This window comes from Zingiber officinale, chromosome 9B, assembly GCF_018446385.1.
Source record: "Zingiber officinale cultivar Zhangliang chromosome 9B, Zo_v1.1, whole genome shotgun sequence".
NCBI classification, from domain to species: Eukaryota; Viridiplantae; Streptophyta; class Magnoliopsida; order Zingiberales; family Zingiberaceae; genus Zingiber; species Zingiber officinale.
Window position 1 is genome coordinate 83,660,616 of NC_056003.1, and position 26,147 is coordinate 83,686,762.

Below are 26,147 nucleotides of genomic sequence, written 5' to 3' on the forward strand. Positions count from 1 at the left end.
GATGATATCACTTTATATGCTAGTCATTAGACCGTTTCTATAATTACAAGAGGAGTTGAGATAGAGAAAGAATTTAAAATTATCTAATACTGATAAAAGCCATTAATTTAGGTTGGATATGTCAGGTTGATGTGTTTTACCTAACAATTTAAATACGTTAGATTAAAATTTTATCAAATTAAGTCCATCATACCCTGACCCACCTAGGCTCACAATTCGCATGGGTTGGCTCGCCATGAGATTGAGTTGATTTGTTGATTGAGAAATACATATAAATCAAGTTTTATATTAATTTATTATTTTTTTACTATAATTTTTAAATAAAATAGTACTTTTTAATAAGTACTCGATTATTTTCATTTATATTTAAATTACATATTTCTGGATACAATTGAAAATATTTTATTTTCCAAGTAAAATGTTAAAGATATGAATTTTTTTTTTTTTTTTTTATATTTTTGATGTGTTCATGGGTTGACCCACCTAATCCATAAACTGTTTTGGATTGAGTTGTGTTGGAGATTTCTCAATCCGCCAAAATGATTGATCAACCTACTCCGCCCTATCAAATGATTGGTCCATCATGAGCCGATCACCCCATCACAAATTGACCTATGTGGCAACTCGGCTGATATTATAATTAATATCATAAATTAATTAATTAATTTAAAAATATAAACAAAATTAAAATTTACGTGAATATTAATTTTCTCAAAATATATAACAAAGGTATTTATTATTTAATACATTTAAAATTATTAAACATAGATACTATTGAAATTGCGCTATTCGAATAAAATTTTATTGAACTAATGATTACAATCAAACTCAGAATTATTATTTCGTTATCCAATTTTTAAACTAATTTCTAACTCATTAACTATTATCTCGTTATCAATTTTTCCAACTAATTTTCTGTCAACATAGATAACCATAGAATCGGTTAAAAAATATTTCTTCATCTTATTACGAAGAATTATTTTAATAAATTTCATAATTAAAAATATTCATTATGATACGACGATAGAGATAGACTCCCCAAGAATGAGTCAAGATGGGGAAGGTCAGCTAACGTGGAGGTTAAAACGATCAAAGGCACAGGACTACAGATCATGTGAGGTTGGCCAAACGAGCCTTCAAGGCCGGTCGGATGTGACCGTCCGAACAACCATCATTCGAAAACTTACGGCTAGGGTTAAGAGATAAATACTAAATTTCCCAACCCATCGTCCCGGCCGATCAGACAACATGTCCAGTCGATAAAAAAGGCAACCCTCTGACAACAGGAAAGCCGAGTGAAGGACAAACCGAGAGCTTTGTTCAGTACAACAAAGCTGGTTGCCTCTCGGCCATGTAGAACCCGGTTGGCGTATAGTAGGACCCACAGATACATATCACTGTACTCTTTTGGAAGTTTATGCCACCGATAACAAAGAATATCCAATAGAGATTTGCGTGCTCATTTAAGGAAAGATGTCAAAGATATTTTTTGATTAATCTTTTCCTAGGATGCTTTGGAAAACATACATATGCTTTGGGATGCATACACAGAAGCTATAGTGACACTATAAAAAGGGGTCTTCATCTATAGGCAGAGGTATGCGATACTTTATTATTCTATATGCTCTAGGCCACTGTTCATTTTTCTACTATTTTTCTCCACTAAACCGCGGACTGACTTGAGTGTCAGAGGGCCAATACCAGAGACCCCTTCTCAGCTCCGCACTAACACTCTTGTTTTTGCAGGATAGTGCGGAGTCTTCACCCAGTCAACCACATAGCCATGTTCCCATCCTACCATTTTCTCAACTTTCGGACAAGATCATATTTGGAACCGTCTATGAGAACTTCGCCTGATCTAGAACATGAAGATGGAAGACATTGGATGACTCACCATCGTGATGCTAATCAAAGAAGAGCTGGAGATATCAATGCCCGAGCTACAACGATGGTGCAGCAACAATAGGAGACTGCAATTGACTGCTAAGCACCAAACGACTTGGCTGTATTGGTGATAGGCTAGCGAGCTGACCAAAGAACCCAAGTGGAAGACCCTATGGGTCGTAAGGTGAACCACCAGCGAGCACTGAATGAGTCGATCCCTTACCACAGGGGCGTCTAAAGAGCAAGGATGAACCCAGTGGACGGAAGGATCATCTTTTGAGAACGTGCCCCTCTGGGATATGCGGAAAGGCAAAGCATCCCGACTCGACGACTCTCCCGAGTGAATCAACAAACAGTTCTGTCAAGAAATCCTCGACGATCAGTTGTCACCTCACTATAGACCTTTGACGATTGGAGAGTATACAAGGTCAATTGATCTCGAGGACTATCTTATTAAATTTGACAACATGGCCATGCTCCACCAGTATACCGACAAAGTCAAGTGCTGAGTATTTCTCACCACGCTCTCCAAATCGGCACAAAGGTGGTTCAAATGATTGTCGATCGGCTCCATTTGCAACTTCAAAGACTTCCAAATGACTTTTCTCCAGCATTTTGCTAGCAGCTGTCGTTATCAGAAAACGAATGTGAACCTGTTTGTGATTAAGAAAAGGCCTAAGGAAGCATTGCGAGCCTACATTAAAAGATTTAATCAAGTGACCATGGACGCCCTATTAGCCATTCAGGAAACCTTGGTAAGCGTCTTTTCCCAAGGACTTACAGATAATGATTTCTTTCGCTCACTCATCAGGAAGTCTGTGAGAGACTTTGACCACCTACTCAGAAGGGCCATGAAGTACATCAATGTCAAAGAGGCCAAGTCAGCTCGAAAAAAAGAAGTGATCCCTGAGCCGACATCTATCCCAGAATGCCAAACAACCCACACCCATCAACCGCCAAAAGGGCCTTGAGTGGGTGCAATCTATCAACATCCGGAGCCCCGAGCCCATGCGATCTAGCATGTGGAAGCTGAGCGGGCAAAAGTCACTGAGCCCCAACAGTGTGTTGGTCCCTTGGCGAAATCTATTCTCAAATTTTACAGCTTTATTAGTCTAACACTTGTATACAAAAAAATAAGAGACTGAAAAAGAAGAGGTACAAAAGGGTTACTTGGTTTGCAATCAGGGGATTGTTAATTCAAGGAAGTTGAAGCTCACTAAATAATTTCCTTTAGGCAGAGAAGTTTCTTATAGTAGTTGAAGCACTCAATTACAGAACAAAACTAAAGAGAAATTAATTACAAGTGTTGTTCCGACCTTCTAGGACAAGGGTTGTATTTATAGCCCTAGTCAATGTGCCTGGAATGTCGGGGCGTCTGGAGGGGGATAAACTTTTATCCCCATCACAATAGGACGCATCACGTCACGTTTGGATAGTTTTTATGGTCCGGGTGCCTAGACCAGTTCCGGGTGCTCAGACCTTGTTGAACCCGCATTAACGACGATACCGAAACAAGGCCCGAGCGCCCAGACCGAAAAGTCAACATTTCAGTCCTGGTCTTCCACTCCAGTTTCGCTCACATTTGTTTGGGTCTTCCGCTCCGGTTCTACTCGCTTGGGTGATTTCGGCCATCTAGAATAGTGTTCACCTGAACCCATCTTTCGGCCTTCTCGAGCAATGATAAAGAACCTTGTAAATGGATCACCTTGAAATTCAGCTTGGGGAAGGGTATTGACGCCAAACTCAAGCAAGATGAGAAGGTGAGTGATAAGTCATGGGGTTTGATCGCCACAAGTTGCCTTGATAAGATCAGAATTAGTTCTTTGCCTAAGAACTAGAAGGAAGCTCTCACGAAAGAGAAACTCAAATTTTCATTCAAACTTACTTGATTTGCCATACAAGAGTTCTCCTATTTAATATCTCCTAAGATCCACTATGCACTAATTATGCAATAAATATCATGCTTGCATGCATGATATTTATTATCCACTAATGCAACCACTAATCCTTAATACTAGCTTAATGCAACCATGCATACATGATATTTATTTTACCAGCTTAGGAACTCTAAAAAATGCATTAAAACCCCACAAAAGACATCAAAAGTCACTTTAGAAAACCCCCCTGAAAAATGCATATGGAAATGATCCTCATGTTGGTCCAATTTCACTTTCAAATTGAAGGAATGTGATCCATTTAGTTGTTGTATGCATTGATCCTCCTTTTCCTTGAGCCCCATTATTAAGCCTTCCTAAGCTTGCTTCATTCTCTTAGTCTTGGACCTTGTCATGGGTCCCCCAATTCCCTTCAATACCTCTTCTTGGCTTACATCATTCCCTCCTTCTTTAGGTGAATTCATCCTCGAATTTAGGTCTTCATCACCTACATCAAAAGGACTCAAATTAGCCGCATTAAATGTTGCACTAACACCATACTCACCGGGCAAATCAATTTTGTAAGCATTGTCATTAATTCTTTCCAACACTTGGAATCGTCCATCTCCTCTTGGTTGAAGCTTTGATTTCCTTTGGGTAGGAAACTGTTCCTTCCTCATATGAACCGACACCCAATCACCAGGTTCAAGGACAACTCCTTTTCTCCCTTTATTGGCTTGATTTGCATATTACTTCATTTTCTTCTCAATTTGAACTTTAACTTGCTCATGAAGCTTCTTCACATATTCTGCTTTTGTTTTGCCATCCTTGTGAACTAAAGAAGAAGTGTTAAGTAAAGGAACCAAATCAAGAGGTGTTAGTGCATTGAACCCATAAACAATCTCAAAAGGAGAAAGTTGAGTAGTAGAATGGACCGCCCTATTATAAGCAAATTCAACATGAGGTAAACATTCTTCCCAAGACTTAATATTCTTCTTAATAATTGCTCTAAGAAGAGTAGAAAGTGTCCTATTTACCACCTCAGTCTGGCCGTCAGTTTGTGGGTGGCATGTGGTGGAGAAAAGAAGCTTTGTTCCCAGCTTGTTCCATAAGGTCCTCCAAAAATGGCTTAAAAATTTGGTGTCACGATCTGAAACAATGCTCCTAGGCATGCCATGAAGTCTTACCACCTCTTTGAAAAACAAATCTGCCACATGAGTTGCATCATCTACTTTGTGGCAAGGTATGAAGTGTGTCATCTTGGAGAATCTATCAACTACCACAAAAATGGAGTCCTTACCTTGTTGAGTACGTGGTAGCCCTAAAACAAAATCCATAGACAAGTCGGTCCAAGGAAAATTAGGAATAGGCAAAGGCATGTAAAGTCCATGAGGTAATGTCTTAGATTTTGCTTTTCTACACAGAATGCACCGTGCACAAAATTTCTACACATCATGTTTCATGTGTGGCCAATGAAAATGTTCAAGAAGCATTTCTAAGGTCTTTTGAACCCCAAAGTGTCTCATTAAACCCCTCTCATGTGCTTCCCTAACTAGCAATTTACGCGTGGATCCTCTAGGCACACAAAGTCTGTTATTCTTAAACAAGTAGTTATCATGCCTAACAAACCCATTTTGTGATTTCTTTTCACACGCAACATATAATTGGGAAAACTCATTATCATGTACATACAATTCCTTAATATGTTTAAAGCCAAACAATTTAGTTTCAAGTATAGCTAACAAGTTATACCTTCTTGAAAGTGCATCTGCTACAACATTTACCTTTCCTTGCTTATGCTTAATCACATAAGGAAATTGTTCAAGAAATTCAACCCATTTGGCATGCCTTTTGTTGAGCTTCCCTTGTCCTTTCAAATACTTCAAAGATTCATGATCACTATGAATGACAAATTCTTTAGGCAAAAGATAATGATGTCATGTTTTGCAATGCTCTAACAAGTGCATATAATTCTATATCATAAGTGGAATAGTTGAGAGTGACACCACTTAATTTCTCACTAAAATATGTAATGGGATGACCATCTTGGAGTAAAATAGCCTCAATACCCACATGAGATGCATCACATTCAATTTCAAATGATTTGGAAAAATCAGGTAAAGCAAGAATGGGTGCATGTGTGAGTTTATCCTAAAGTGTTTGAAATGCATTTTCTTGATTCTCTCCCCATCTAAAATCGATGTTTTTCTTAACAATTTCATTTAGGGGTGCTGCCACTGTGCTGAAGTCCTTCACAAACCTCCTATAGAAACTTGCCAACCCATGGAAGCTCCTAACCTCACTCACAATTTTAGGAGTTGGCCAATCTCTAATGGCCTTAACTTTCCCTTCATCAAGCTGCACTCCTTTAGAACTTATGACAAAACAAAAAAAAATCACATGATTAGTGCAAAAAGAACACTTTTCCAAGTTAGCATATAGTTTTTCCTTTCTAAGGACATGCAAGACAGATTGGAGATGTGCAATATGCTCAACAAAACTCTTAGAATATACCAAAATATCATCAAAGTATAATACCATAAATTTTCCAAGAAATTCTTGTAAGACATGGTTCATAAGCCTCATAAAAGTGTTTAGTGCATTAGTTAACCCAAAAGGCATTATCAACCATTTATACAATCCATATTTGGTTTTGAAAGCTGTTTTCCATTCATCCCCTACCCTTATCCTAATTTGATAGTACCCACTTTTCAAATAAATTTTAGAAAAGAAGCAAGCACCATGCAATTCATCAAGCAAATCATCAAGTCTAGGGATAGGATGTCTATACCGAATTGTGATGTTATTGATGGCTCTACAGTCAGTGCACATCCTTCATGATCCATCATTTTTAGGCACCAAAATTACGGGTACAACACAAGGACTTAAACTTTCTCTAACCCATCCTTTTTACAATAAATCCTCCACTTGATTTTGTATCTTCTTTGTTTCTTGAGGGTTGCTCCTATAAGCTGGCCTATTGGGCAGAGAAGCGCCAGGAATAAGGTCTATTTGGTATTCAATCCCCCTCATTGAAGGCAAACCGTGAGGTACTTCCATGGGAAACACATCCTCAAAATCCTGCAAAATAACAATAACATCACTAGGCAAGGAGTTAGTATTAGATTCCAAGCAAGTTTCCTTGGATAATAGAAGAAATATAGACTGCCTTGTCAAATAAGCTTTCTTCGCCTCACTTCCTCTTGTAAACAAATTTTCTATTTTTCTCTATTTCTTTTCCTCATTCTCTCTTTTCTTTTGAATTTTGTCCTCAAAATCAAGTATTTTCTTTTTCACACACTCTTTCTTTTTCTTAAGCTCTTGCTCTTCTTTTTCTATTTTCTCTCTCATTTTTATTTGATCCTCACAAACCTCCCTAGGTGATAACAGTACAAGTGTGACTTTGCGAGAATTGTGGACAAAAGAGAACTTGTTGGAGAATCCATCATGGTGAGCTCACCTATCAAACTGCCAAGGTCTTCCAAGAAGAATGCGGCTTGCCTCCATAGGCACAATATCACATAGAACTTGATCTTCATATTTGCCAATGGAGAAATTAATCAACACTTGCTGGTTCACTACCAATTCACCACTATTACTTAGCCATTGGAGTTTATATGGTCTTGCATGTGGTGTAGTCTTGAGGTTGAGTTTGGTGACCAACCTAGTGCTTGCCACATTGGTACAACTTCCACCATCAATGATCATAGAGCATGTCTTACCTTGAATAAGGCAGCGGGTATGAAAAATATTTTGGTTCTTGCTGCCTCCTTAGAATTTGAAGAAGAACTCTCCTTCTTTGGCTTGTCCTTCCAACTTGAAGAGTAGTTTGGAGAAGATGATTTCTTCATTACGTCCTTTCTCTTTAATTGTTGCTCTATTTTCATTGCTTGATGCACCAAGTCGTCAAGCTCCACATAATGTTGTAACTCCACAATGTCACCAATATCTCAGTTTAGGCCATGGAGAAACCGAGCCATGGTAGCTTCCCTATCCTCCACAATATTGGCCCTAATCAAAGCCACCTCCATCTCCTTGTAGTAATCATCCACACTCCTACTCCCTTGGGTGAGTCTTTGCAATTTGTTGTGCAATTCCCTATGGTAGTGGGAAGACACAAATCTCCTTCTCATCAAAGTCTTCATTTCGTCCCAAGTGTTGATAGGATGCTCTCCATACCTTCTTCTCTCCTTTTGCAATTGATCCCACCAAATTAAGGCATAATCGGTGAACTCAAGGGCAGCCACCTTTAATTTCTTTGCATCATTATAATTGTGGCATGAGAAGATTTGCTCTATTTTCAACTCCCACTCAAGATATGTTTCGGGGTCATTCCTCCCTTGGAAGGAAGGTATCTGGACTTTCACACCTCCTAGATTATCTTCTCATCTATGGTCTCTATCTCCTCTTTCACGTCTTCTTCCCTCTTCATGCCTCCTTCTTTCTCTTGGTGGATCATAGAATGGGTCACTTTGATGAGAGTCTTCATGATTAGAATTGTCCCCATGGTTGGAAACTTTTTCTCCTTCAAGTCGGCCCATCCTTTCGTGTATTTCTTCAAGTTGTCTTTGAAGCATTCTCTCAAATTGTTGAGTAAGTGCATCCATTTGAAGCCTATTAAGATCTCGCCTAGGGGAATGAGGTGATTTTTCCCCACTTATGCTTGCAACAAAAGAAGATGACAAGGAAAATTACAAAAGAAATGTTAGACGAACCTCACTACTCTACTCACGTAATTGCACTCAAATTTATCCACTCAGCTTCCTTTATAAGCTCTTAAGGAAAGAACCTTATCAATGTCTTTCTCAAGACAGCAAGTAGACAATCAAGTGTGTTGGGACCAAATATGTAGCTAGAGGGAGGGGGGTGAATAGCTCGGCGCGTGCTCGGTGTTTGACGTTGCTTGTTTCTTCAAAGATGTGCAGCGGAAATACAAAGAAACAAAATACACAACACTAACAAATGGATTTTACTTGGTATCCACCTCACAAGAGGTGACTAATCCAAGGATTCACACACTCACGCACCCTCCACTATGAAAACCCTCCTTTATGGTAACTACCAAAGGCGGAGAAGCCCTACAAGTTCACACTACAAGAAGAAAAGGAAAGGGAAACAAAATACAGCACAAGCTTACAATAAAACCCTAACCCTAGCTTTCTTCTTCAGCTGTAGATCCGCCTCTTGACTTGGAAAACCTCCAAGAACCTTCAAGAACTGACGATCTGAACTTTGTGGAGAAGCTGTGGGAGCACTGTGATGATCGGAGATGAATCGGTGAAGTTCTTACGAAGAAGACGCACGCCAACAGCTATATCCTGCGCCAACGGTCGAATCCCGATCGATTGGATTGCTCCCAATCGATCGGGGAGGCTTTGGATCGATCAATTGATCGATCCAGAGCACCTCTTTGCTTTCTGGAATAGCCTGGATCGATCGGCTGATCGATCCAAGGCTTATCGCGCACAAACAGCAGCTCCCAATCGATCCACTGATCGATTGGGACCTCTGGATCGATCCAGAGGGGTTCTGTTCATGGGGACTAACCCGATCGATCAGTCGATCGATTGGGCATGATCCAATCGATCGGCTGATCGATTCAGATCTGCTAGATCGATCGGCTGATCAATCCGTATCTGCTGGATCAATCGGCTGATCAATCCAGATCTTGGTTTTCACCCAAAACCAAGTCCAAAGTCCTATAAACCAACATCCAGTCAACAATGACTTGTTGGTACATAAAACCTAGCATCCGGTCACCCTTGACCAGCTAGGACTCTCTCACCAAGTGTCTGGTCAATCTCTTTTACCCACTTGGACTTTTCTCCTCTTGCCAAGTATCCGATCAATCCCTTTGACCTACTTGGACTTCCAACAGATGTCTGGTCAACCTTGCCCCATCTGGATTTCCCTTGCCTGGCTTCACTCACCAGGACTTTCCCAATTGCCTAGCTTCACTCACTAGGTCTTTTACCTGGCTTCACTCACCAGGACTTCCTTCTGCCTGGCTTCACTCACCAGGACTTCCTTCTGCCTAGCTTCACTCACTAGGTCTTTCACCTGGCTTCACTCACCAGGATTTTCATCTGTCTGGCTTCACTCACCAGGACTTCCTTCTGCCTAGCTTCACTCACTAGGTCTTTCACCTGGCTTCACTCACCAGGATTTTCATCTGCCTGGCTTCACTCACCAGGACTTCCTTCTGCCTGTCTACACTCACCAGGACTCCCTTTGCCTAACCTCCAAGTTAGGACTTTCACCTGGCTTCACTCACTAGGATTTTCCAGTCAAGTATCCGGTCAATCCTTGACCTACTTGACTCTCCATCACAACTGGTCAACCTTGACCACACGAGAATTGTATCAACAATCTCCCCAAATGAACAACTGCACCTGCATTGTCCATATCATCTACACCCAATATATTGTCAAACATCGAAACTCAAACCAAGACTCACGCTTGGTCAACCAGGTCAACCTTGACCTAAAGGATATTGCACCAACAATCTCCCCCTTTTTGATGTTTGACAATACCTCTTGTTAAGTTAAGAAATTAGGCTAATCCCATAGCCTCAATTCCCTTCATGCCAATATATATGAATGATGGTTCCCTTCATTCTCCTCCTTATCTAGAGAGCAAACTCCCTCTTTAGGTACTGAAGGCCTAACTTAACCATGCATTCTCCCCCTATTGGCACACATCACAAACATGCCCTCATCTTTGGGCACACATCAAGAACAAACTCTTCACCTAAAGAGTTACTCAACATTGTTTACAACTTCACTCGTTGCTCACAACATAATAATGAAGGTCCCATACACTTCATTATCATCAATTGCTCATCTGTGAGCAAACACCACTTGAGTAATGAAGATATCCACTCTCCATTATATTCCAATGCCCAACCTTGAGCCTTTTCTCTAAAAGAAGGTTAACCACCTTCCAAGGTGTATGAAAAATAATTTTCATGTCCTTAAAGAGTACCTCCCCCTAAAGAAATGGTCGTACCTTCTGCCATTGCACCAACAATGACTCGGAATCTCTAAACCTTTAGGAAATCCAAATTTAGAAGTTTTGAGGTTCACAAATTTAATAATGAAACCAAACCTCAACCTAAACTTCAATTTAGTCTTCCTCAACTAATTCATCCTTGTCTTCAACATGAAAACACCCTTTTTATGTATACAAATGTATTTTGAGGGGTTAGGAATGGTTTCCTAGACTAAACTTGGTTTGGAATGCTGAAATCAGGCTTTCCCAGCCAAAATCAGCATTTTCAATCGATTGGAGTTGGGTCCCAATCGATTGAACTGTCTTGAATCGATCCACTGATCGATTCAGCCAGTCTGGATTGATCCACTGACCGATCCAGCGAGCTTCTGCTCGCGAGATTTGACTTCTCAATCGATCGCCCGATCGATTGAGGCAATTCAATCGATCGGGTGATCGATTGGAGTTCTGATAGTTGCTGAAATTTCATTTCAGTCAACTTCAAAAACCCCTAGAAAATTCTACAAAAATCCAAAAATTGTGAAAATTTGTGTAGACACTATTTAGGGTATATATTATCATGGAAAAATAGTTTTCTAATAAAATACTTCATATTTTCAAAGATTGACACAAACTAGAGAACTTGCAAAAACTTTTATGGTTTCCTCTAGTTTCTGCTCAACTATTCAATGATGATCACTATCAACAGATGATCTTCATCAAGGTTTTCCAAAAACATTTTAAAATAATTTTCAAAACTAATATCCCACCATGTTCCTTGGGCTTAATGCACATGACTTGTACATTAGTTTTCCCAATGATGGGAAAACACATAACTATGTGTTTTGATGAACTTAAAACTCAAAAGAATGCACTAAATCAACATCTTGAGTTTTGTTCATCATCCTAACATCTCACTTGTATCTAATGTACACTAAAACACATACACGTCACCTTATGGGTCTTTGTGAGATGTAAAGTTTGGTTTTGCCCTAATCTAGGGATCATGTATATCTATCTAGGCATTTTTGAATAATAAACATCCACCAAGGATGTTACTTGTTAATTAATGTCATTTGTCCTTAAATGTAAGGAATTAAAAATTAATGCATGAAATGATATGGCATACATCAAAATGAAATATTTCTCAAAAGAAATTTCCTATAACTATATGATGTAAGGATGACATGACATGGTATTTTTGTGTTTTTTTTTTCATAATAAAACATGAATGCAAAAGCAAATAAATATGATGTCATGGCATTTGATGGGCAAGCAAAACATGACAAGTTAGCGTAGATAAAATACCTAGATTACCTATCTAAGTATCCTTAACCCTTAGCTAATTTAAAAATTTAAACCCTAGATTTGCCCACTATTTCCCAAGAAAATGTCAAACACCAAATTTGACATTTCTTTTGCTTTTCCTAATTTGTGCCAATTTAAACTAAGCATATTCCTCAAATTTTGGCATACTTTACTCTTTTAAAGAGTAATCAATTGAGTTAAGGCTTAAATTTGCCTTTAACTTCCTAAGAACATACCAAAAACCCAACTTGGTAGTTCTTATGATTTTCTCAAATTGTGTCATTTAAAATTTCATTCAATTTCTCAAAATATGACACATTTTACTCTTTCCCAGAGTAAACCCTTTATCCTTTTAATTTTAAAGGTTAATAATAACCTTGAAAATGCTCCTCGAGTGTCAACTTCATCATGATTGGGTTAACTACCCTTCCACTTAGAGTTGACACTCTCTAACCCATCTATGGGGTAGAGAAGATGCTCCTAGGAACCCAAAACCTATTGGTGCTCCTTGGATACTCTAGGTACTCACTAGGGATAACTTCCCTAGATACCTTCCTAGTGACCTTGTTTGACTTCTTAGAAGCCTTGGTCACATTTTCTAGGTCAACACTAGGGATTGCCTCCCTTGTGACCTTCTTTGTGACTTTCTTGGACTTCTTAGAAGTCTTAGTCATATTTGTTGCAAAAATACTCTTAGGAATAACATTCCTAGTATTCTTGACTTGACCACTAGACCTAGGATTTGTTCCATAACTATATGGAACTCTATGGTAAGTAATTACATCCTCCTTGGTTTTAGGTTTGTATCCCAAACCCTTATGACCATTGGATGACTTTGATACTTCTAGACCTAGGTTTTGACTCTTGGACCCTTGTGTCATATTTGTTATTTTTCGAAGAGTCCTCTCTAATTTGTCAAGTCTTGACCTCAAGACTTGATTTTCCTTCCATAATTCTTCAACCTTAGGTTTTTCACTAAAATCTTGATTTTTCTTCTTCTTAGGCACATACCTAGAATCCTTAGAGTTCTTACCTAAATTCCTATCTACCTTTCTAAACCTAGGTTGAGGGGTTTTAGCATGATAAGCTACATGATTTTCCTTAACTTTATCATGCCTTCTATTTTCATGGAAAATAGCATTTAAATGATATAAATTAGATCTAGTATGCTTTTTACCATGATTTAAAGGAGTGGACTCAATAAATGTTACCTTCCTTTTTACCTTGGAGGCTCCCCCTTGAGTTGAGCTTCCTCCTTGAGCCTTGACCGCTTCCTTCCCCTTGGGACATTGACTCCGGTAATGCCCCTTTTGATTGCAAGAGAAGCACACAATGTCCTCCTTGCTCTTCTTTGTTCCGGGAACGGTCTCTTTGGGCCTCTCCTTGCCCTTTTGTGCCACTTGGCCCTTCTTCTTAGCCAATTTAGGGCATTTACTTTTGTAATGCCCGTGTTCCCTACATTCAAAACATATAATATGATTTTTATTTTTAAATGACCTATTTATACCTTCTTGTGTAGGAGTGGCACTTGCTCCTCCCTTTGACTTGGAAGTAGAGGCTTCCTCTTGATCCGAAGATGATACTCCTCCATTTGGTTTTGCTTGACTTGTGGAGGTGGAAACTTCTTCTCTATTTGACCCAGATGTAGAAGCTTCTCCTTCTTCTTGATCCGGTGCCACCGAAGGTCGCTCCCCCTCAATCCTAGAGGTGGAGGATTCACCTTCTTCTTCATCCTCTTGTGCATGAAACAAGGAATATGCTCTTTCCTTGCTCTTTTGATTGCACTCCTTTGAGGATGAGGATTCTTGGACCTCTTCTACGGAAGTTGAGCATCTCTCAACCTCGGAATTTTCCTCCTCTTGGTCTTGCTCTAATGAGTCACCCTCTTTGAATTTTTCTTGGATTGGTACAGTAGAGGGGATCTCATGAATAGTTGTCAACTTGCTCCAAAGCTCCTTGGCATCCTTGAATTCTCCAATTTAAGCCAAAATGTGGCTAGGCAATAAGTTGACCAAAAGCTTGGTCACTTTATCATTTGCCTCGCTCCTTTGAATCTACTCCTTGCTCCATTTGCTTTTCTTGAGGACTTTTCACTTGGAGTTCTTTGGAGCTTCGAAGCCTTCCATAAGAGCAAACCATTGCTCTATCTCCACCATTAAGAAGTTTTTGATCCTTGATTTCCAAAGATCGAAGCTTGTAGATGTGTACGGTGGAGCCACCCTTGTGTCAAATCCAAGTCCATCTTGGAATTGCATCTTGAAGTTGAGCTTCTTGAATTCTTTGACTTTCATAATTTTGCTCCAACTTCTTCACCCTCTAGCTCTTCTTGTTACGTTTGCCCCTTCCGACGATGATTCCGGTGAAGAGCGGCCTCGCTCTGATACCACTTGTTAGGACCAAATATGTAGCTAGAGGGGGGGTGAATAGCTCGACGCGTGCTCGGTGCTTGACGTTGCTTGTTTCTTCAAAGATGTGCAGCGGAAATACAAAGAAACAAAATACACAACGCTAACAAATGGATTTTACTTGGTATCCACCTCATAAGAGGTGACTAATCCAAGGATCCACGCACTCACGCACTCTCCACTATGAAAAATCTCCTTTATGGTAACTACCAAAGGCGGAGAAGCCCTACAAGTTCACACTACAAGAAGAAAAGGAAAGGGAAACAAAATACAACACAAGCTTACAATAAAACCCTAACCCTAGCTTTCTTCTTCAGCTGTAGATCCGCCTCTTGATTTGGAAAACCTCCAAGAACCTCCAATAACTGGCGATCTGAACTTTGTGGAGAAGCTGTGGGAGCACTGTGATGATCGGAGATGAATCGGTGAAGTTCTTACGAAGAAGACGCACGCCAACAGCTATATCCTGCACCAACGGTCGAATCCCGATCGATTGGATTGCTCCTAATCGATCGGGGAGGCTTTGGATCGATCAATTGATCGATTCAGAGTGCCTCTGTGCTTTCTGGAATAGCCTGGATCGATCGGCTGATCGATCCAAGGCTTATCGCGCACAAACAGCAGCTCCCAATCGATCCACTAATCGATTGGGACCTCTGGATCGATCCACCGATCGATCCAGAGGGGTTCTGTTCGCGGGGACTCACCCGATCGATCGGCCGATCGATTGGGCATGATCCAATCGATCGATTGATCGATTCAGATCTGCTGGATCGATCGGCTGATCGATCCAGATCTGCTGGATCAATCGGCTGATCAATCCAGATCTGCTGGATCAATCGGCTGATCAATCCAGATCTTGGTTTTCACCCAAAACCAAGTTTAAAGCCCCATAAACCAACATCCAGTCAACAATGACTTGTTGGTACATAAAACCTAGCATCCGGTCACCCTTGACCAGCTAGGACTCTCTCACCAAGTGTCTGGTCAATCCCTTTTACCCACTTGGACTTTTCTCCTCTTGCCAAGTATCCGGTCAATCCCTTTGACCTACTTGGACTTCCACCAGATGTTTGGTCAACCTTGCCCCATCTGGATTTCCCTTGCCTAGCTTCACTCACCAGGACTTTCCCAATTGCCTAGCTTCACTCACTAGGTCTTTTACCTGGCTTCACTCACCAAGACTTCCTTCTGCCTGGCTTCACTCACCAAGACTTCCTTCTGCCTGGCTTCACTCACCAGGACTTCCTTCTGCCTAGCTTCACTCACTAGGTCTTTCACCTGGCTTCACTCACCAGGATTTTCATCTGCCTGACTTCACTCACCAGGACTTCCTTCTGCCTAGCTTCACTCACTAGGTCTTTCACCTGGCTTCACTCACCAGGATTTTCATCTGCCTGGCTTCACTCACCAAGACTCCCTTCTGCCTGGCTTCACTCACCAGGACTCCCTTTGCCTAACCTCCAAGTTAGGACTTTCACCTGGCTTCACTCACCAGGATTTTCCAGTCAAGTATCCGGTCAATCCTTGACCTACTTGACTCTCCATCACAACTGGTCAACCTTGACCACACGAGAATTGTATCAACAATCTCCCCAAATGAACAACTGCACTTACTTGTCCATATCATCTACACCCAATATATTGTCAAACATCGAAACTCAAACCAAGACTCATGCTTGGTCGACCAGGTCAACCTTGACCTAAAGGATATTGCACCAACAAAGTGAACAAGAAACCAACAAGAGAAATATGAGTAGAACAAGAGAAATAAACGGATAAAACTAGAAATTCAGCAATGATCAAGAGCAATGAAAGGAATATCTTTAAATCCAGATTTTATAAAGAAAGAATATTGAGTCCTTTCAATTCACAAATCCTCCTCTCTTTTTTTCAATCAAAAACCAATGACTCTAATGATTCCTTTTTTCCCCGAATTTTCCTTTTTTTTTTTTTCTTTTTTTTGAGTTGAGGACCCAAATAGTGAACAAAAATTTGCGACAGATAGGGATGGAGAGATTAACAAAGATGGACAAGAAAAAAGATGAAAACAAGACACAAACTTAAAAATCAAGGAGCCAAGGCTCTGATACCAAATGATAAAAAACCTTGTAAATGGATCGTCTTGAAATTCAGCTTGGGGAAGGGTATTGACACCACACTCAAGCAAGATGAGAAGGTGAGTGATAAGTCATGGGGTTTGATTGCCACAAGTTGCCTTGATAAGATCAGAATTAGTTCTTTGCCTAAGAACTAGAAGGAAGCTCTCACGAAAGAGAAACTCAAATTTTCATTCAAACTTACTTGATTTGTCATACAAGAGTTCTCCTATTTAACATCCCCTAAGATCCACTATGCACTAATTATGCAATAAATATCATGCTTGCATGCATGATATTTATTATCTACTAATGCAACCACTAATCCTTAATACTAGCTTAATGCAACCATGCATGCATGGTATTTATTATACTAGCTTAGGAACTCTAAAAAATGTATTAAAACTCTACAAAGGACATCAAAAGTCACTTTAGAAAACCCCCTCAAAAAATGCATACGAAAATGATCCTCATGTTGGTCCAATTTCACTTTCAAATTGAAGAAATGTGATCCATTTAGTTGTTGCCTCTATTGTGCGTTGATCCTCCTTTTCCTTGAGCCCCATTATTAAGTCTTCCAAAGCTTGCTTCATTCTCTTAGTCTTGGACCTTGTCATGGGTCCCCCAATTCCCTTTAATACCTCTTCTTGGCTCACATCAAGCAACCTTATGTTCCGGCTTCTCATCCCTCAGAAACGTCGCGCGCCTCCTTCTCGTTCGCTCACGTACTCTTTCGCAGCACCTCGTTGCTCAGACGTACCGAGCCCGTCAACTCTCTTCCATGCCGTCCTTCTCGCTAGCTGCATCTTTCGCTTGACTTACTGTACTCCTAAGTTCTTGCACATTTAGACACAAGGGTTAAACCACAACAGGACCTAACTTGACTTAGTTGATCACATCAAAACTACCTTGGGGTACTAACAATCTCTCTCTTTTTGATGTGAGCAACCCCAAGTTAAGTTAGGGTAAATTATAAACAAATAATAGTTATGAATATTTACAAGTACAAAAATTACAAAAAAATTTATACTCCCCTCCCCCTTGACTTAATCTTCAATACTCCCCCTTTGATCACATTAAAAATGGGGTACTTTAAAATGCTACTTGGAAAGTCTAAACTGAAAAATCTAAGGGAACACTCCAAAAAAAAACTGGATCTATAAAGTTTTTTTAAAAAACTTTGAAAAAATTTACTTAAAAAAATTGGATAAAGAGACATGACTCTCGAGATAATTTCTAAATTCAAAAGTATGAAAAAAAAAAAACATAGAGTAATAATGCATTAAGAAAATTTTTGAAAAATTTCTTTTAATAGAGAATATGATATACTTTTAGTGAAAAATAAATTTTGCTAAATAATTAAAAACATTTAACACTAAAAAAATTTAAAATTTTTCCTACAAATAAGTGATAAAGTTATCTTTCTCAGAAAAATTAACTTCTAATTAAATTCTATCAGAAATTTTGGCAAACACTTGAAGGCATTAGTTAACAATTAAATGCTTTACAGTTAGTAATTAAACATTTATTTCAGTAATTAGCTTCCAGGCTGTGACGAGGCACTAGGCGTTCTTGGTTATTGGAACAACAACCACTTTTAGACAAAGCTTTTTAATGAAAGTAAATATTTAATTTTCTCTCTGAAAGCCAAAAAATAATTAATCTAAATATGACTTTAGAACCCAAAACAGATTCCTTCCTACCGGATTAATAAATAATTTCTTAAAAATATATTTCTGTGATATTTTTCTAATTTGGCCCTTTTGGTATTTAAAATACCAATTTAAACCATTATATCTTCTAACATTTTGAATATGTGAGCATGCACAATTTTTCAAATATTCTATTTTTTATTTTTTATTTTTTATTTTTTATTTTTATTTTATCGAAATCTTCTAATCGACAAGATATAGCTAAGGTTGATTTTAACTCTTTATTTTCTTTTTTCTAACTTACAGTAATTTTTTGATAATATTTTTACGAACTGAAATAACTTGTCAGGAGGAAGAGACTGTACTTGACTTACCTTGTCGATCCCATAATCTGAAGCTCCCCCTAAAGTGATGCTTTTTTCCGATGTCGCTCCCCCTTCATCGATGCTCTCAATGCTCATTTCGGATGAGCTTGTTTCGTCTTTGTCTTCTTGGTGACTTGCCACTAGCGCAAGTCTGGCGAGAGCTTCTATCTCCGATTCGGATGGTGTTTCATCCCAAGTCGTCTTTAGATTTCTATACTTGTCGATTTGAGCTGGCTTCTTGCTCTTTTCCTTGTCTTTGTCTCTGCTATTCAATTTTAGGTAGTTATCTTTCACATATCCTTCTTCATTTTAGTGGTAGCATCTTACTTTTTTTTTTCTTGTACCCTACACTTGATTAAATTTTTTACGATAGCTGAAACCTGTGTCGGCAATTTACATATATTGCGATAGTTAATCAGCAATCGGTCAGACACAGAGTCATCTGTATAATGGTAAGTCTAGGTATATATGTCGTAGACATAATACCATTAGACAACTACTCTCAACGGGAGTTATCACTGTTAATTATGTGAAGTCAAAGGATAACCTAGCAGATCCGCTAACCAAAGGGTTAAATCAAGAGTTAGTTGCAAGCTCATCACGAGGAATGGGTTTGATGCTGTTGTCAGCAATTAGCGCAGAGGACACCCAATTTATGTTGACTGGAGATCCTAAGAACTAGATTCAAAGAGACAACCAATCTGCACTTGATTAAATTTTTTACGATAGCTGAAACCTGTGTCGGCAATTTACATATATTGCGATAGTTAATCAGCAATCGGTCAGACACAGAGTCATCTGTATAATGGTAAGTCTAGGTATATATGTCGTAGACATAATACCATTAGACAACTACTCTCAACGGGAGTTATCACTGTTAATTATGTGAAGTCAAAGGATAACCTAGCAGATCCGCTAACCAAAGGGTTAAATCAAGAGTTAGTTGCAAGCTCATCACGAGGAATGGGTTTGATGCTGTTGTCAGCAATTAGCGCAGAGGACACCCAATTTATGTTGACTGGAGATCCTAAGAACTAGATTCAAAGAGACAACCAATCTGCACTAACTAGACACACTGTGGGGGATAGTCCAATGAAACAATGACTAGATCAGGGTAAGCCGATGGACTTTTAATGATCAAGAAGAGTAGATGACAACTCTTGAGGGATCACCTATGTGAGAAAGAAGTGGAGCCGCTTCGAAGAGAATTGGAGGCACGATTCTTAGAGCTTTTCACAGAAGTAGGTGTGTTCATGGCCAAGAACAAACACATTCATGAGAACTAAGTTGTATCAGGGAGAGTCTTGGGTGAGATTTATCACTACTTACACAGACGACAGTATAGTTCAAGGACATCGTGTCTACTATTAGCCAGTAAGCAACCAGATCTTCACAAGTGAAGGTTCAAAGGGTAAAACCTACCTATCCTATACTTGACTCAACTACTGAATGCTATTATATACCCTATCTCCATTTATGTGGGGGATTATTGAATATGTGTGAATGGAGAAGAGGTGGAATAGGATAGAAGCTCCATTGTGAATGAGACTTTAGTCCTACATTGGAAGTTTCTTGTCATATTATTGGTTTATATTGATTCACATGTATTGAGGATGTGAACAAATGCATGGGAAGAGGCTCTCTCTCACGCGCGGAGGGGGGGGGGGGGGGCAAATCCAAGGCATGGATTACATTGAACTATGTTGACTTGTGTGCAGGCACGACCTGCGCGTGCTGAATGCCGGATCGGTCGGAGTAAAATTTACTCAAGTGAAGCAACCAACATTTTGCCATGTAAACCTTTTGCTGCCATGTAACAGATACATTAAATTCGAGATTAATGCAGAATCGAAACGGTCGAGTGATAACGAGTGAAACGGTGGGCATTCCACTGCCCATTGGTCTGAGCTCCTATATAAGGAGGCTGCGATCACAGGCAGAGGACACACGCAGACACACAACAACACAAGCAGAAGCTCTCCACATTCACTCCCCTTGTATTCCGTTGTGCAACTCTTGCTCGGCACAGTGCCCGTGATAGCAATCGGGTGTCACTCAGTTCGCCGTGACTACTAGTGCTTGGTGGGAATCATGGTCAACCGTTATATTTTGGGAAATAGATGACCTTAGTAAGCCTCAAAGCACAACTGGAGGTGGGCGAATCTATTTTAAGGAAATTGCATCAATCACAGGCCTCGGTCCGTTACTCAAAGCTCGATCAACCTCTCCGCTCGACATCTTTGCCCGACCTATGCTGTTCGCCCAACCTGCACCGTCTCGACCAGCCTGTCTGTTCGCTCGACTGTCACCATCTTGACCTGCCTGTCTATTCACCCGACCGACACCATCTCGACCTGCCTGTCTGTTCGCCCGACCGGCCTAGCTCGGTCTCCCTACTCACATGGGCCAACCTCTCGACCAGTCGACTCTCTGTCTGGTTGAACTTGCTCGGCCTTACTGCCTACTCAGCCTATTTGATCAGACAGCTGCTCTACCCAAGCGGACTCTGTGATCTGTCGGTGACTCACACTATTCTCTCGATCGCTACATCTTCTCGAGCTGCTCTGCCTGATCGGTTGCACTACCCGGTCGGTCCGCTCAGCTAGGCACTCACTCAGTCTGCTCCGAAAGTTGCTGCTCGACTGATCTGCCCGCTCGGTGACTCAGTCCGCTCTACTGCTTGGCAGATCTACCCACTTGGCAACACAGATCAGTTGCTTGGCTGATCTGCCCGCTCGGTGGCACATATCTACTGCTCGGTCGATCTACCCGCTCGGCAACACAGACCTGCTACTCAGCCGATCTTCTTGCTCAACAACCCTTCGGCTTATAGCAGAAACCATCACCTGCTGATAGTCTGAGATTATCCGCTCATGTCATCTCGACTGTAAGTGGAATTCAATTCCGCATAGTTTAAATTTAGCAATATCCTGTAAATCTCCGGCAAGAGATTGTTTCTTCCAACATCTACATCAATAATACAGGTATAATTTCTATAGTAAAATACAACATATAATACTATCCAGAATAGCAATTATCAAAACATTATAAATACGTACTACAATTCAAATTAAGTCTCTCCATAAAACAATATATATACATATAATGATATAAAGTCCATCAATATCAAATTATTTTTCATATTGGTAGTTCATCAAGCATACCATTGATACTAAAGAACTAGCAATATAACATGCATAAAAATACAGTTATTCACTCTGAAACCATAGATAACTCAGTCGAAATTGAACTTAAACTAGATTTTATTATTACAGTTGAATCCTCTGACGAAAAGAAGGGTTTGGGTGGAATTGGAAGACTATTAACATCATCAACTTCTAACATGTCAATAACTCCTGTCATAGTTGGTCTATCACATGGCCTCAGTTGAATACACCACAATCCAACTATTGCTAGTTTCTTCTCTAAGTTTTGTATCTCAAACTCATTGTCAATTTTGACCTCTTGTGGTTGAGTTAATTTATCATAAATCCATGATGGATAGTAAACTCGGCTTGAATTCCCTGCAAGAGGATCCACATTTCTTCTCCTTCCAGCCATTTCCATTAGTAACATTCCGAAACTATAAACATCTGATTTGAAAGAGATTTTTCCAAAGCTTCGAGATACTAACTCAGGAGCAATATAGCCGATTGTCCCTCTTGCAACACTAATAGATACTAGAGCATTTGTCTTTGGGTACAATTTTGCAAGTCCAAAGTCAGATATTTTGGGAGTGAAATTATGGTCTATAAGTATATTATGAGGCTTGATGTCAAAGTGTAGAATCTGCATATCACATCCTTGATGTAAGTAATCGATACCCCTTGCAATGCCAATTGCTATTTGAATGAGTTTTTCTGAGGTGAAAAATTGACCATTGGGAGCAAAAATATACTTGTCAAGCGAGCCATTAGGCATATACTCGTAAACCAAAGCTCTTTTTGATCCGTCGGAGCAATATCCAACTAGCCGCACGACATTCACATGATGAATCCTACCTATCGTAGAAACTTCATTGATGAAGTCATCGCCATTGCATTTGGAGTTGACTAGCATTTTAACTGCAACAAAACGACCTCCTAGAAGTTCCCCTTTGAAGACTGAACCAAAGCCTCCTTGGCCGAGCTTCTCTCTAAAATGCCTTGTGATGGCTATAAGTTCAGAGTAGGCATATCTAGTCGGCATCAACGTTTGCTGGCGCCGAAGAAACTTCTCTATAAGGTCAACTGTGACTCGCCTGTTCCATAGTTTGTAACCAAGCGAAAACAAAACTATCATAGGCGCTATGACAATTCGTCCCAGTATCAATAAAACTGCATGAAGAAAAACGAGATTTACTTTCAAATACATGGATTGGAGGGAGGGCTAACAGCTAACAAGAGGATCATGCGTACCTACTAAGAGCTGTACAATATGGATGAATACCACCACGGCAATTGTTAATCGAATAGTCAAAACGTTTTCGTAATTGCCCTCTGCCATGCAAGATGCAAAGTTTGTCTCACTGACGGCGAGGGAGAAAACTTTAGTGAGTATGTGTTTGCTTCTCAGTTTTTCAAAGAACTGTCTGCATGAGATTAGTAAAAAAATGGAGTCAGACAGCTGCATGCAATTTGAAAAAGGAAAATAAACCCAAGAAGGTGAATTTTCTATAGTTTATCCAATGTTCATAATGAAAGACATTTTTTTTTTGCATATCTGTTCAGTAAAAAAAATGAATCGAGGCATTCAATTACCTTTTGAATCGAGACATTTTTTTTTTGCAATTCTAAGTTTCATGGATGGGAGTCAGTCACTTGCAGAATGACAAGGCATTCAATTACCTTTTGAATCGAGGCAGACATTGAAGGATTTTCTGAGTTATTGTGGGTCTCCTATTGGTCCATGATGACAAACCCAAATCAAATCCCTCTTGTAGAATGTGGAATGCATCCCTCGTTGAGAATTCGGCATCTATCGCTGGAATCATCGACAGAAATTGACATGATGGATGAAGGTATGACAAACTATATCCTTCATCTGCAAAAACGACATAGACAAAAGTGTTGTTGTTGTTGCTCAAGCAAGGAACGGACTGATACAAACTCTGGCCCTCGATTCTTCTCGTACAACTCATGAAACTTGCCCACCAACCAAATCGGTTATAAGAGCCGGAGTTTGAAAGATTGGAGGGTGACAATGATTGGGAAGGGAGGCCACAGCTTCCACTTGCAAACTTCGGATCCACCAAGTTGATGCTGTATTCGTACTCTGTCTCAGTTATGTATTCGTCCAATAGCTGAGTGATGAAGTAGTGTGTGGAGCCGATGGACATGGTGGATTTGTTGCCCTCGCAGGTGAGTTCTAACCTCCGATCCCCGCATTGAGGCGGATCAGTTGTTCGACGAAATGGGTAGCTGATGTTGTGGAACAGACCGCAAGAGAAGGGAGCACAAGCTTCCTGGCTCCCCTCCTGTTGCTGCTGCCCCGTAGTTGTAACAGCAGCCTGGGACAGGAGGAAGAAGAGCAGCGGCAGAAGCAGAGCGGAGGAGCTGCGCCATGATGCTTTGCAGGCCATGACAATGCAAAGGGAGCGAGAGCTGTTCTTGGCATATGTCTTCTCCATCTATCTCAAGGGAATCTACAACAACAATCACGTTTACTTGTCAGTCAACGTTGACTACGACTTTAGTGAATGTTGACTGCGTATCGTGCCAGGCACTTCAAGCAAGCAAGCAAGCAAGGAAATCAAGGCCAATAAGGTAATTTTCTTACTTAATTTTTTTTTTCTATTTTTTTTCCCATCTCAATGTGCACGACCTTTACAATTTTCTACCCCTCCCTGCTAGAAACTTATTACCATGTACTAAATTATATTTATTATTTAATAAGATATCTTAATTTGTATTAAAAACAATTTACTCATGAATTTTTCTTTCTTCTTTTTTAAAGAAACAAGAATCGATTTTTTAAGTAGACCCTATAATGTCCATCGTTGCATACTTGCATTAAAGCGTTTCTTCAGTTTGTGTGAATGTCGTTTTTCACCATCATCATCTCATCTCACTCGTTGATTGATCATCGTTGCATTAGAGAGGATGTCGAAGGAGCAAATTCACATGAAAGTTGAGACATTTTTTCAGTATTTTTTTTCCAGCAATATCAACTTTGAAGGGAGAGAAAAAATTCATTCACAGATTTATTAAATGTCAATGCAATACTTTCTTAATTTGTCTCTTGAAAATTAAAGTCTGGTCAGCTCAAGCTTCCTGGAATTTGCTAGCACCAAAAATTCCCACAATGATAATGACAATTCCTGTCGAAAATTAAGTCTAAATTAATTACGAGACAACGCCCTCCGTCCTCAATACGGAAGTCATTATTGACTTTGACTTCAACAAAAGTAAGTTGCATGCACCAGATTGGATCTCCTCCTTATCCCCATCTAACCATCTCAATTTCCATATATATATTATATTTTTTTAATATTCTTTACTTATTAATATATTTAATTAGATTTTTTTTTTCAGAGATCAAAATTAGGAAAAAAAACTAATTAAATTAAGATAAAAAATTATAATTTATGCACGAAATTGAGATAATTTAGATGATAATTTTTTATTTATTTTTTGGATGAATTCAATAGACGGAAGACATCCGAAATTTATAGAATATTAGGGAATAAGGGACAAGAAAATTTTAAACTCTGCATATTTACCTCGAATTGGAAGTCATCTTCTCATACATGTCATCTCCGAAGTATTTTGACATTCTCACCATTTCACCCCATAATCGAGTACGACAAAATAAATGCCAATGCATTAAATTTTTTGAGAAGAAGATTCAACCTACATGCTATTAGTAAATAAATAGTTATTTATTTTCCTAATTTATATATTTTACTATTTCCACTTGTAATAGTATTTATATATACTATATGTTATCATTAATAATATATGTAAATTCTATCGTTAATATGGTATCAGAGCTCTAAGCTTAACAGCAACCTTTTTTTTCTCTTTCTTTCTTCCTTTTCTCCACAATACCTACTAGCCGCCTTCTACAATGGCTGTCGCCGACGACATCAACCGCTGGCCCAGCCGCCTCCTACAATGGTTGTCGTCGACGACATCACCTACCGGTTATCTCTTACAAATACTTCTGATTCTTCTGCCTCTCTTTGTGATTCTCAACGTCAATGCTTAGGCACCGTTGAAACTCACCACCTCCAATTATTCTACCTGGCGCTTGAAGTTCACATCTCTTCTATTCGGATATAACTTACTAGGTTTTGTTGATGGCTCACATCCCTGCCCCCCTGCGCAAATAACGCCTACAGATGTCACGCTCCCTCAGGCGAATCCTGATCATATTCTCTGGCTCCGCTAGAATCAACTTCTCCTCAACGCTATTATAGGTTCAATGTCTCCTACTCTTGTATAATTCATTTCTTCACCAACTTCATCTAGAGACGCATGACAGACGCTGGAGAAAACCTACGCTACTCCCTCACGTGGCAGGATTATGACTCATTGTAAATCTTGTTAGCCCTCAACAGGGTAACAGATCTATCACTGATTATATGCAG

At 39.6% G+C, this 26,147-nt stretch overlaps 2 protein-coding genes across 2 annotated transcripts in view; one reads left to right on the plus strand and one right to left on the minus strand.

Annotated features, from left to right (window-relative positions):
* Positions 1-26,147, plus strand: part of LOC122022632 (rust resistance kinase Lr10-like) — a gene marked incomplete in the record, with an annotated part of 142,714 nt that overhangs the window by 89,581 nt on the left and 26,986 nt on the right.
* LOC122022633 (rust resistance kinase Lr10-like) lies at positions 21,642-24,200 on the minus strand. Its single transcript, XM_042580674.1, has 3 exons — positions 23,404-24,200; positions 22,975-23,147; positions 21,642-22,893 (listed from the first exon to the last, which is right to left on the minus strand). The coding sequence occupies exons 1-3, from the start codon at positions 24,183-24,185 to the stop codon at positions 21,791-21,793; spliced, it is 2,058 nt and encodes a 685-aa protein (XP_042436608.1). The 5' UTR covers positions 24,186-24,200; the 3' UTR covers positions 21,642-21,790.